Source organism: Myotis lucifugus, unplaced genomic scaffold (genome assembly GCF_000147115.1).
Source record: "Myotis lucifugus unplaced genomic scaffold, Myoluc2.0 scaffold_137, whole genome shotgun sequence".
Lineage (NCBI taxonomy): Eukaryota > Metazoa > Chordata > Mammalia > Chiroptera > Vespertilionidae > Myotis > Myotis lucifugus.
The window spans coordinates 3197726-3210200 of NW_005871185.1; the positions used below are offsets into that span (position 1 = coordinate 3197726).

General features: G+C 40.9%; 1 protein-coding gene across 1 annotated transcript in view; it reads right to left on the reverse strand.

The window, feature by feature from the left end:
- The window catches only part of CFAP44 (cilia and flagella associated protein 44), a 102870-nt gene extending 91071 nt beyond the window's left edge, over nt 1–11799 (reverse strand). The window contains 4 exon segments of the mRNA XM_023758706.1: nt 4654–4816; nt 7098–7257; nt 7742–7894; nt 11694–11799. Coding sequence (XP_023614474.1) covers nt 4654–4816; nt 7098–7257; nt 7742–7894; nt 11694–11799 — 582 coding nt within the window.
- Nucleotides 11800–12475: the final 676 nt, after the last annotated feature.

The window sequence follows — 12475 nt, forward strand, 5'->3', positions numbered from 1 at the left end:
ATATCCCAATTTTAAAAATTTTGCCTTGAACAAACTTAATACAAATTAATGTAAACTTATTAGAAGTGAGAAAGTCACACTATTTTTAAGCCAGACACAGAGGGAAATATATTAACATGCTCTGGATAAATTATTTGGTGCCAGCATTTCAAATGATAGATGTATAAACTGGTTAGAATCGTATGTTCATTTCTGTTACTTTTGTTCATTGGTAAGCCAACATACCGAAAGAGTAAATGGGTAGCCAAAAAATCAAAATAGATTGTTGTAAGAATAAGCTATTTCAAACACATATTGTACTTATAAATTTCTATTTTCAGTTACTGTTATGCAACTCCAGATTATATACCTAAGGACCAGGAGCTTGGTTCTGAGACAGACTGCACTGGAAGTTCTGGTGCCCAAGACAAGGTTGCAGACCATTTCCTTCCCTCCACACATGGCTGATAAGACCTATGATCGGCTGCTTTCCTGCTGGCAAGTGGCCTCTTATTCTTCCAGGCAAGTAAATACCTATCACTTCAAGTTGAAACAAGGCTTGGATTTATAGTATGGACACTCAGTAGAATAAGTATAACGTTGAAAGCAGCTGACATTTATTGAGGGCTTACTACGTGCCAGAGCCTGATCTAAGTTTTATATAAGCATTGTTTCCCTTAAATTTCACATTAACCTTGTGAACTGGGATACCATTATCACTCCCATCTTATTGATGAGGAACTGAGGCCCAGAGAGGTTAAGGAACTTGCTTGAAGTTATATAGCTGGTAAACATCAGAGACAGAATTGAAGCCAGATGTTGGAGTCAAGAAGTAAATGTAACTAAAAAAGGGTAGATTCCAAGGAGTTAGGAGGATGTGGGTTGAGACTATATCTTTCTAGATATCCTTTTCCAAATAAATATTATGTAGGACTTGTAGCCTCAGAAACCTGAATGGGGATTCAAGCAACTCTTTTATCCTTCTAGGTCTTACTTATAGTAAGCGAAAAAGTTTCTACGCTTTCAGATAGGAAGTTACTGTGGGGTTGAGTTTTGGTGTTTTGCTTCATTTTTAGTGGAGACCCCGGAACTGGTAAGTCATTTATTTACACTCAACATATAGATTCATCCCATCTTTTCTAGAAGATAGCTTATATGCCCCCTAACACATTTCTCCAGGTTTCTCATAACCTTATCAAAATATTTTAAAATGAAGTTGAGGCAAGGGAAACAAAGTAAACAAATGAGATTACATCAAAATAAAAAGCTTCTGCACAGCAAAAGAAACCATCAACAAAATGAAAAGGGAGCCCACTGTATGGGAGAACATATTTGCCAATGATACATCCAATAGAGGGTTAATATCCAAAATATGTAAGGAACTCATATAACTTAACAAAAGGAAGATAAACAATCCAATTAAAAACTGGACAAAGGACCTAAATAGACACTTCTCCAAAGTGGACATACATGGCCAAGAGACATGAAAAAATGCTCAAAGTCACTGATCATGAAAGATGCAAATTAAAACAACGATGAGGTATTAAATATGGAACTGCCATTTGACCCAGTGATCCCACTTATAGAAATATATCCTGAGAAACCTGAAACACCAATCAGAAAGAATATATGCATCCCTATGTTCACAGCAGCGCAATTTACAATAGCTGAGATTTGAAAACAGCCCAAGTGGTACCTTTACACCATGGAATACTATGCAGCAGTAAAAACAGAAGGATCTCTTACCCTTTGAGACAGGCGAGTATTATGCTAAGTGAAATAAGCCAGTCAGAGAAGTATCACATGATCTCACTCATATGTGGGATCTAGTGAACAAAATAAACTGATGAACAAAATGGATCTAGAAGCATGGAACAGACTGTCGAATCTCAGAGGGAAGATGGGGATGGGTGGATGGAAAGAGATTAACCAAAGAGATTAACCAAAGAATGTGTATGCATGTATACATAACTCATGAACATGGGTGTGAGCTGGAGGGGGTCAATGGGGAAAAAAAGGGACATCTGTCATACTTTCTACAATAAAGATAAAAACTTTTTTTAATGAAGTTGACCTGGGCAGTGGAGGCAAGGCCCCTGTTCTGTCCCGCACACTCGGAAAACACCCCTGGGGACACAGCTGCTCGAGTCCAGGAGGTGAGGATTACAATTAGAGCATTCTTGACCACACTATCCTCTAACTACTGACCTCCGACCAAATTATTGCATAACAAAACAGAAAGATAGAAATTTCAAAACTATTGTTGTCCATAAAGTGATAGAAATACTAGAATAAGGGATCGTTAGATGTTGCTCAGTATTCTGTAGATGGTGTGAATTCAGGCCTCTGACTGACTCCCTCCACAGAACCCAAGACCCTCACATCTGGGCCCATCAATATTTGCACACAGCTGGTGCCACAGTATCATGTACTTGTATACATTTAATTTTTGGAGATTTGCTTTCTAATATGATTTTGTCTCTTTAGATGAATTTTAAATTCTTTGAATTCATACAGGTCATGAACCCTTCTTCATTTAAATCCCTGCATGTTCTGAGTAGTGTTGGACACTGAATGTTATATAATAAACTAGAGGCTTGGTGCACGAATTTGTGCATGGTTGGGGTCCCTCAGCCTGGCCCATGATCGATGCCTATCAGGGGGGTGGCCGGCGGGGGGGAGGTGTCACAGGAGGTTGTCCAGGCGGGGGGAGGGGCCACGGGAGGTTGGCTGGCCACAGGAGGTTGGCTGTGGGAGCGCACTGACCACCAGGAGGCAGAGCACTTGCATTGACCTCTGCCCCCTGGTGGTCAGTGCATGTCATAGCTACTAGTCAACCAGTCATTCCGGTTGTTTGGTCCTAATGGTCGCTTAGGCTTTTATATATATAGATTTTTGCTGAATTCACTAATTAGTCTTATAACAAATCCCCTGAGGACAGGGACTTTATCTTGTACACATGCTATGTATAGGTACATGATCAAGTCAGAAACAAATGTAAGATTATCTTTCATGCTTCTATCTCACTGTATCCTGTTTCCATGGCCAACCTAAGTTCTATCTGTGGGCCTCAGGCTTTCCTCACCTTCTCCATTCCCCCTGCCAACTCCCAGCTTCACTCCTCAGATCAAGAATCTTCACAATAGTTGTCAATGGGAGAGGGGTGGGTGAAAAGGGTGAAGGGATTTACAAGTGCAGATTGGTAGTTACAGAATAGTTACAGGGGTGTGAAGTACAGCACAGGGAATGTAGTCAATAATGTTGTAATAACCATATATGATGTCAGATGGGTACTAGGTTTATCAGGGTGATCACTTTGCAAGGTATATAAATGTCTAATCACAGGGTTGTACACCTGAAATTAATATGATATTGTACATCAATGGTAATTTTAAAATAAATTTTTTTTAAAAAAAGGATCTTCTAAAGCTCTGCACTCACCTCTACTTGCAATCTCAATGTCCTATTAGGTCTGGTCTACGCCCTGCTAGCCTGGCCCAGTCTTGGCCTCCTTGCTGGAAGCCCTCTGCCTCCGCAGGTACTGTGAAGTGGGCCCTGCCCCTGCCAGTTCCATCCGGTCTACTCACCCCTGGCAGGCAGGGCAAGGGCAGGGCAGACTTGTATTTGGATCACCATCTTTCTAGAAACCCTCTCGTAAAGAACTACTTCTGTGTGAGCCCCAAACCCGGCTCCTTCCCCCCCCCCCACACTGTCTCACACAGCATAATCTGAACAGATGCCCCTCACAAGAGGCCAAAGACACCAAGGAGCGCCCCTCAAGTTGTGTTACTGAGAAGAGCAGATCTAGGAACACCTGCTTCTAAGGAGCACAGAGTAGAAAACAGCCAAGGGACAGGTTTCATCAAGGGGCCAACTGCCATGAAGAGGTCACGTAAGAGCTAGTTCGAAAGGTGTTCTCCAGATTCACCCACCAGAGAGCTGGCGCTCACCGCAGTAAAGGCAGCTTCCGTGAGGTGAGGGTGGAGCAGACAGCAGAAGCTTGGCTTCAAAGAAAAGATCAAAACAAAAGAGGGTAAAGAGACTGCGTGGTAAGAGAGGGGCCCTTTAAAATGAGAACTAGTTCATTTGGAATGCTTTGATGCTGAGGATGAGGAGCCTAAGGAAGCAGCAGCTGATGCTACAAGAAAGAAGGGGACTGACGGGGACAGACAGCTGAGCAGAAAGAAGAGACAGGCTCCCTCCTAATCACACACAGATCCTCTTGTCAGTGGCTGGAAAGTATTGAATGTGTATCTATGCTTCATCTCCAAGTGTTCAATTACATACTTGCATCTATCTGGCATTTACCTCTCTTTGTTATTTGAATTATCATTTGTGTAATTCATTCCACTATTTTTGCAGAATAGCAACAGAGCGTTCAATGTGAAAAGACCTGTGTGATCATGGGGAAGTCACTTAACCTCCGCAAGCCCCAGGTTCCTTATCTGAAAAGTGGGAAGATAATATTACAAATGTAACATTGCAGTATTGCTGAGATCCTGTCAGTGGATGCTGTGGTTGGAGTCACTGAATCGAGAACGCATTGGAATAAAGACTGCTGTGCATCTCACATGACCCCACAATGCTGCACGTGGTGTCGGCACCTCCCTGGCTGGTCCACAGAACAATCAATCAAAGAAGACGGATTTTTTTTCTAAGTTACTAAAGGCGTACCCCAATGACACCAATTCCTGTACCACTAATACTTCGCAGGTACAGCTGTTCCTTGGTTTTCAAATTCAGAATGATCAGCTGGTTCCCGGCGATATACATGACTGTATTGTTGTCCAGCAGCTGTAGGTTGGCCCGCTTTTTGCAGTCATAGCCAAAGGAATGCCTGAAGAGAAACTGCTAAGGAAAAGAAGTGGCACCATATAACCATCCTAGAGACAAGAAAAGTAACATGAAATAAATATACTTTTAAAATCCATGTTCTTGGGTAAAGATTTGGGGTTGACGTAGTTGAATTTCACTCTGAAACTCAGAATTTTTATTTATTTATTACTAATGCAACTTTGTTCTTAAATTAGGTGAAAAAAATCCTCAAACTCTGCTTTGGATAATATTTTAAATATCTTAGGGAATTAATGGGAAGCTTGTCAGAGTGCTTAAGCCAAAGCCCCTCTGCACGTGATTATAGGTCTAGAAAGTTAACAGAATATAACGGGGAAAGTTCCCCGTGACTCTCACATGCCATCCCATTTGCAAACATAGTCTAGAAGAAAGCTGAGAGCATAACTTTTGTTAGTAACTTATCCAAAGACAAAACAACAACAACAACACACACAAACACACACACACACACACACACACACACACACACACACTACCAACTCTCTCCCCATCACTTCTCGCACATCAAAAATCCCAAACAACGTTATGAGATTCAAGGTGAAATTCATTTCAGTTACATCTGGGATAGAAACAGAGTTAGAAGCTATAACAACATGTTGTATCTCTATGTAAAAAGCAAACCTGAGTCAGGCGGTACACCACCCTACCTCTGTAGGCACACCTTTCATGAGAGGCCAGTCAGTGGTCTAGGCCAGTGACGGAGAACCTATGACATGTGTGTCAGAGGTGACACGCAAACTCATTTTTTTGGTTGATTTTTCTTTGTTAAATAGCATTTAAATATATAAAATAAATATCAAAAATATAAGTCTTTGTTTTACTATGGTTGCAAATATTTAAAAATTTCTATATGTGACACGGCACCAGAGTTAAGTTAGGGTTTTTCAAAATGCTGACACGCCGAGCTCAAAAGGTTCGCCATCACTGGTCTAGGCCATCCATGTGGGCATAACCACTGCCCATTTAAAGGCAGGCCAAGGACCTTCCAGGAAACCATCTCCTAACTATCCACCTTGCAAACCTAACACCATAAGGTGATGGTAAACACTAACCCCCTTGTCAGTCATCCGCACCCTTACATTTCTTCACAGTCTCTTATGCCCCAGACCAATTAAAACTTGTTCTTTTGTGTCCCACTTTTTCAGGGTTGTCTTCTTGGAAAATTCATCTTCTATATATAAAAAAAAAACCCTAAAATGCAAATAGACCAAACAGCAGAACAACCGAACAATCGGTCACTCTGACATGCGCTGACCACCAGGGGGCACGCGTGGAACATGGTGGGCATTGGCTGTGGCGGGATGGTGGAGCAGGTGGGGGGGGGGGTGTGCCAGACCAAGGCGGAGCGCCAGTCACTGTCATCAGGGTGAGCCTCTCGTGGTTACTGAAAATTCTTTCCTCCTGCACACTGTGGTCCCACCAGGCGCTCGCACCTGCTGCAAGTGCCAGAGCCACTGCTCATACCACTGCCAGTGCTGGCCTGCTCATACCTGCAACCGGCGCCAGAGCTGCCACTTGCACCCGCTGCTGGTGCCCAGCGCTGGTCCCAATTGCTCAGCACCATCAGTGGGTGTGAGCAGCGGCTGCCGGCCCTGATCGCCCCTGAGGGCTTCTCCACCTGCCCCTGCTCCTGAGGGGCGATCAGGGCAGCAGCCGCTGCTCGAATCCGCTGATGGTGCTGGCCCCACTCCCACCCGCTGCTGGCAATGGCCCCAATCACTCCATGCCGCCATCAGCGGGTGCAAGCGGGGCCAACGCCATCAGCATGTGGGAGCAGCGGCAGGAGCAGGGCAGACAGGGGACCGGGGCAGTAACTTATCGGCTGAGGAGGTGAAAGGGGTGAGAGGCTTTCTGCTCCCCTGCACACCATGTCTCACGGAAGGAAGCTGGTGAAGCATCATTTCTCTTTACAGTTATTTGGTATCAAACAAAAGCTTAGTTTAAATTAAGATCATGCATTTCTAAGTTTCTAAGGGCCAAGCTTCTTGGAAGTACCTAAGATAGGGGTTGGCAAACTTTTCCTTAAAGGGCCAGGTAGTAAATACTTTAGGCTTTGTGGGCCAGATGGGCTCTCCTGTAACTATTTAGTTCTACCCTTACAGTGTGATGGGAGCCACAGACAAAATGTAAATGAATGAATGTGGCTGTGTTCCAATAAAACCTTATTTATGGGAGGCCAGATTTGGTCCATGGGGCTGTAGTTTGCCAACCCCTGGCCTAAGAAGCTGAAATGCCAAGTATGCATATGTAACTGGAGTGGATACACAAGTATGATAAGTTCCAGTGGTATGTCCGACTCTGAAGACACAAAAGGCATGGAAACCATCTCCATATAATCGTAAAAGAAGCTCTCTGATATTTTCTTCCTAACGTCCTCCTCTGTCTCTTCTGCAGCTGAGCCAGGGGTTTCCATAGACCGAGAGTCTAAAAAAATTAAAATATTATAACTAAGAAGAGTGTTTGATGAAACCTAGCCCACAATCCTCCAGCAGTAAGTACCATGACTGGCCCGAACATAGGCTGCCACCCACCAGAGAACGTGGGAGGAAGAACCGACATGCCTGTGTGCATTGGGTGAAAGCTGAGCTTGCCTCACGACTCAGCGGTTTCAAAGAGCAACTCCCAATCAGTTCCAAAGGAGAGTTGCTCTCGTGGATCTAGGGTGGAGCACTGCTTAGACCACCCCACTCTCCAGAAGACAGGCCGTGGGCGCTCTCCCTGGGAGCCTCAGAAATGAAGAATATAGCCACACAGCCACTAACCCACCGTACTGCATATGTTCCATGCTTTTCTTTTGACCACCCTCACACATCCTGCAGATTTTTCTATGGATTTACTAGTATGACTGTTCAATTTGGGCAATTTATCTTTAAAACAGTGGCAATTACTGATACAAAACTAATAATACCTCCAGTGGTTTCCTTGTAATAATCTTGAAAGGAACTGGAACTTCCTTCCCAATCTTCCTCTTCTGATTCCTCATACTCTAAATATGATTCTTCGCCTTCAGTGAATGTTTCGTCTGTATCTTCTAAGAGGAGTTTATCTTCTCTTGTAGAGGCTATTAAAAATAATTTGTTTTAATAATTTCTAAATTTTGACTTAAACATTTTCTTATTTTCAAAGTGGCTACTACTTCCAATTTATTTGTGCTCTAAAGTTAATAAATTTTAATACTCAAAACTTTCTAGAAAAATCATTTTATTTGGTCATTCTTGTAACTTTACACACACACAAAAAGAAGCCTTTCCTGTGAGTTAACCTCCATTTTCACTTCATTTGCAGTCTATTTCTTATAACAGCATACTTTTAAGAAATAAAAGATGTTTTTAAAAAGATTGGCTAGTGTGCTATTATTAATTCAATTCATTTTTGCCAATATGTTATTAATATATAGTTGTTTATTAATATATAGTTGTTTCAGAAATTATATATATATATCCTCAACTTTTCACAGTTTACTTAGTTAATATTATAACACATAATGTCTTTTTTGTTTCTATATTTATTTTAGAGAGGAAGGAAGAGAGAGAGAGAGAGAGAGAGAGAGAGAGAGAGAAAGAGAGAGAGAGAGAGAGAGATGTGAGAGAGACATATTGATCAACTGCCTCCTGCACACGCTCTGAATGGGGATTGAATTTACAACCTGGGTATGTGCCCTGACCAGGAATGGAACCCACCACTTTTGGTATATGGAATGATGTTCTGGCCCACGAAGCCACACTGATCAGGGCTATATACATGTCTTTTATCAATTGACAGAAAACTAGTCAACAACTCAGTAAAGACATATATGATCTGAACAACACTATGAAACATGCTAACCTGATATTTATAAAATACTACACCTATCAATATAAGGTACACATTCAAGTGTACATGGGCTATTCACCAAGACAGACCACTTGCTGAGACATAAGTTTCAATAGATTTAAAAGGATTAAAATAACACAGAATATGTGCATTCTCTGATTATAACAGAAGTTTAAATTATAATAAATTATCTGAAAAAACTACAAATATTTGGAAATTAAATAGCATACTTAAAAATAATTTATGGACCAAGGAGAAATCAGCAAAAAAATTAAAAACTACTTCTAACTAAATAGTAATTAAAATATAACATCAAAATTTGTGGGATGCAGCTAGGGCAGTGCTAAAAGGGAAGTGTATAGCTTTCGGTACATATAAAAAAAAGAAAAAAAGTCAAGAATTAGTGACCTAAAGTTCTACTCAAAGAAACTAGAAAAAGAAAAGAAAAAAAAGAATAGAATGAAGGGAATAGTAGAAATAATAAAAATGTGCATAAGAATCAATGAAATAAAAAGCCAAACCATAAAGAAAATTAGCAAAGCCCAAATCTTATTCTTTGAAAAGATCAACACAATAGATAAACTCCTAGCTAGACCAATCAAGAAATAAAAGAGAAGCAATACAAATCTCCAATATTAGGAATAAAAATAAATCCTAAGAATTATGTCAACAAAGTTTACAATTTAGAAGAAATGTATAAATTCTATAAAAGATACAAACTTATAAAACTTACTAAAGAAATAGGTAGTCCTCTATTTATTACAGAAATTGAATTCATAGTTTAGTATTTTCCCACTAAAAAAAAAGTATAGGCCCAGATACATCATTGGTAAAGTCTACCAAACATTTAAGGAAGGAATAATATCAATTCTGCACAAAAATATTTCTAAAAATAGAAGAGACCAAAATACTTCCCAACTTACTAGATGAGGCCAGCAAATAGTTAGTCCTTTAATAAGAATCAGAAATCAATGTCTTAGTAACTAACAGTCCTTCACCCTTAGAAGAAATGCTGAATGGTTTCTGATACATTTTACTTAGATTTCTTAATAGGACTCAGTTACAGCACAAACCCATTGCTGAGTCTGGGGCAGGGTCCACTTTAATCCATGCTTAGGTGGAAAACCAGGAAATTCACTCTGCACGAGAATTCTAAAGAGTAAGAAGTTGCTCAGATATTTCAGCAAGACTGAGAACAAGGCAAGGTCCCCCGGGCAGGGATGCAGGAACCAGCTATAAGGTATGTAGCTGAATCCGGACAGAGACCTCTTCTACCATCACCAGGGCAGCAGGTTCCAGGGTGCCAGCAAATTCTTTCAGATTATCATTTGGGATCCTACAAACCAGGATGTGCAAACTGTTTTATGAGCTGAGCACAGGGCCAGGTCACACTTGGTAAGGCCTGCCTCTAGGAGGGCCTCACGTAGAAAAGGGAGATGCCGAGGCAATGCTAGACAAAGGCTCATTGTCCTTCAATCCAGCCATCCAGAAAAATGCTGCAAAGGACTGGAAACCAAAATGCAGATGATCCTGTCTCAGAAATGTAGGGAGTGGAGAAAAGTGCAAAATAAAAAACAAGAGAGAAGCAAACTAAAATTTTTGAGGAGAATGAAATTTTCTAGAAAGATAACTCTAGTGGTGGTATGGAGGGAGACTTGAACAGGAACAGGAAGACTTCAGTGGAAATCCTTGTGGTAAGAATCCAAGCAAGAGGAGATAAACATCTAAAATTAAAGATGGTATGGAGAAATCATGAATCTATGAGATATATCTCAGACTGAAATAATTTAATGTAAATTTGGCGAAGGAGTTGATTTCCCCAGGAACATATCTCTTCTAATAGTAAAAAATAATTTCTGAAACTATATTTAGGATTACAATAAAAATGTCAAGATTCTACTAAGATACCTAACATCATGGGGCTAGTCAGAAAGAGCCAGCCATCTTTTAAAAATCCTATTACAAAATTCCCCTCTTTCTCTTCTATTTGCAGCCTATAATATCCTTCCACATGTTACCCAATTTAATCCTGAAATAGCTCAATTATCATGTTAATGGGTGAGAAAATGGAGGTTTTAAAATTTACCCAAGTTCAAGCATCTCTAAGTGGTAGATCCAGGACTGAAAACTAAAGTCCAGCTCTCGTCGCCCCACACTGTATTCATGCTTGGGTAAAATTTGCTGTTTAATATTTTAACCCTGCTTGGGTAAAATTTGCTGTTTAATATTTTAACCCTGCTGACTTGGCTTCTATAATTATTTGCTTGCTAAAATAATAGAAAAGTTATTTTGATTTTCTGAACTTATATAAGTTATCCCATTCGATTGAATACTCCATTGATTGTGATTTGAATACCCCCCATTGATAGTGATCTTATTGGTCTTTCGAAACACATTCCTCTGCACCTGGAAACCATGACAGTACAATTACTCTAAATGGCCTCAGTGGCTCCAGATAATATGTTTCCGTTGACTCAGTGGTCCCAGGACCCGATGGCTCCAGATAATATGTTTCCGTTGACTCAGTGGTCCCAAGACCCGAAACTATAATTAATCTTTGTAACTAACTTGCTCAATCTAAGCTTCTGTAACAAACTGCTTTTTGCAAACCAGGTTCCTCATTCCAAACCTCGAGATGTAATCAATACCTTTGTGATATTTGCCTGTACAAGTCTGATGTTTCGGCCAAGAGGGCACTATGAGATTTGGAGAGCATTGCCCCTCGTAGTCCTGGCTTTGAAATAAACGTGGCTCCTTAATCCGACTTCTTGAGTCGTCCTTGTGTGATTCACCGGGTACAATACAACAACTTCACAGGAGGGAACAAGATGAGGGGTGCAGACAGGTCATTATCAGCACAGAGTTGTCTGTGTGCCAGGAGTTGGAGATAAAAGGATGAAAACACAGGCTCTGCTCTTCAAGGATTGAGTTGAGGGAGTTCAACAAGTAAACCATTTCTGTTGCATAAATTTAAGTACATACTCTTTAAAATTACTTTAGCTCAGTTTAATAATCAAACACCACGTGAATGTATAACCTTTACTTACATTTTGATAAAACTTGCGAGGACCCCCGAGACCGAGACCGACTTCCACTGCTCTTTGACCTCTCTGACCTCCCCACCTCAGCATCTTGATCATCGGGCTCCTTCATTTTCTCTGTAAGTGCAACATAGAGACAGGGAGAGGGATCAAGCTGTAAAATAGAAATCATTAGCAGATTTCCTCCCCTAACAAATTCTACAAGCACCAAACACCAAGGGTGTTGATGACAATCATCTGTGTAGCATCCTAGATGACTTCACCAGCAGGAGGGCACACCACCTTCAGAAACCCCTGCAGAACAGCAAATAGAGGCCGATACGCCCTTTCTCCAGGCAAGCTTCTCAGCGTAGTGCCCTCTGGTTGTCAAAGGTCTGCAGGCAAACACCACCCAAGTTCATCTTGTCCCTAAATGTTCCACCGTTAAAATGAACCCTCCGCCATCTTCCTTTAGTTCATATCCCCCTCTTCCTCTTCCCATCACTGAATTACCCTGGTGTTACTAATCAATTTCAGTTAAAAAAATATTTGTTGAGGGGCACCATGTGTCAAGTTTTATTTTAGACACTAAATTGTAGTACTGAATTAAAGAGAATGACCCCTAACTTTGTGGAACTTGTTGTTTAGAAAGATAGATATTTTAAAAACAATGAAATATAATGAATGCTACAAAAAGGAAAGAATGGGGTGTTGTGGACATATATGGCAAGAAGATTAAACCAGGTCTAGGGATTAAGGAAGAGGTGTTTGCAGCACAGGTGATGAGTAGGAGTTGGCCACGCTTAGAA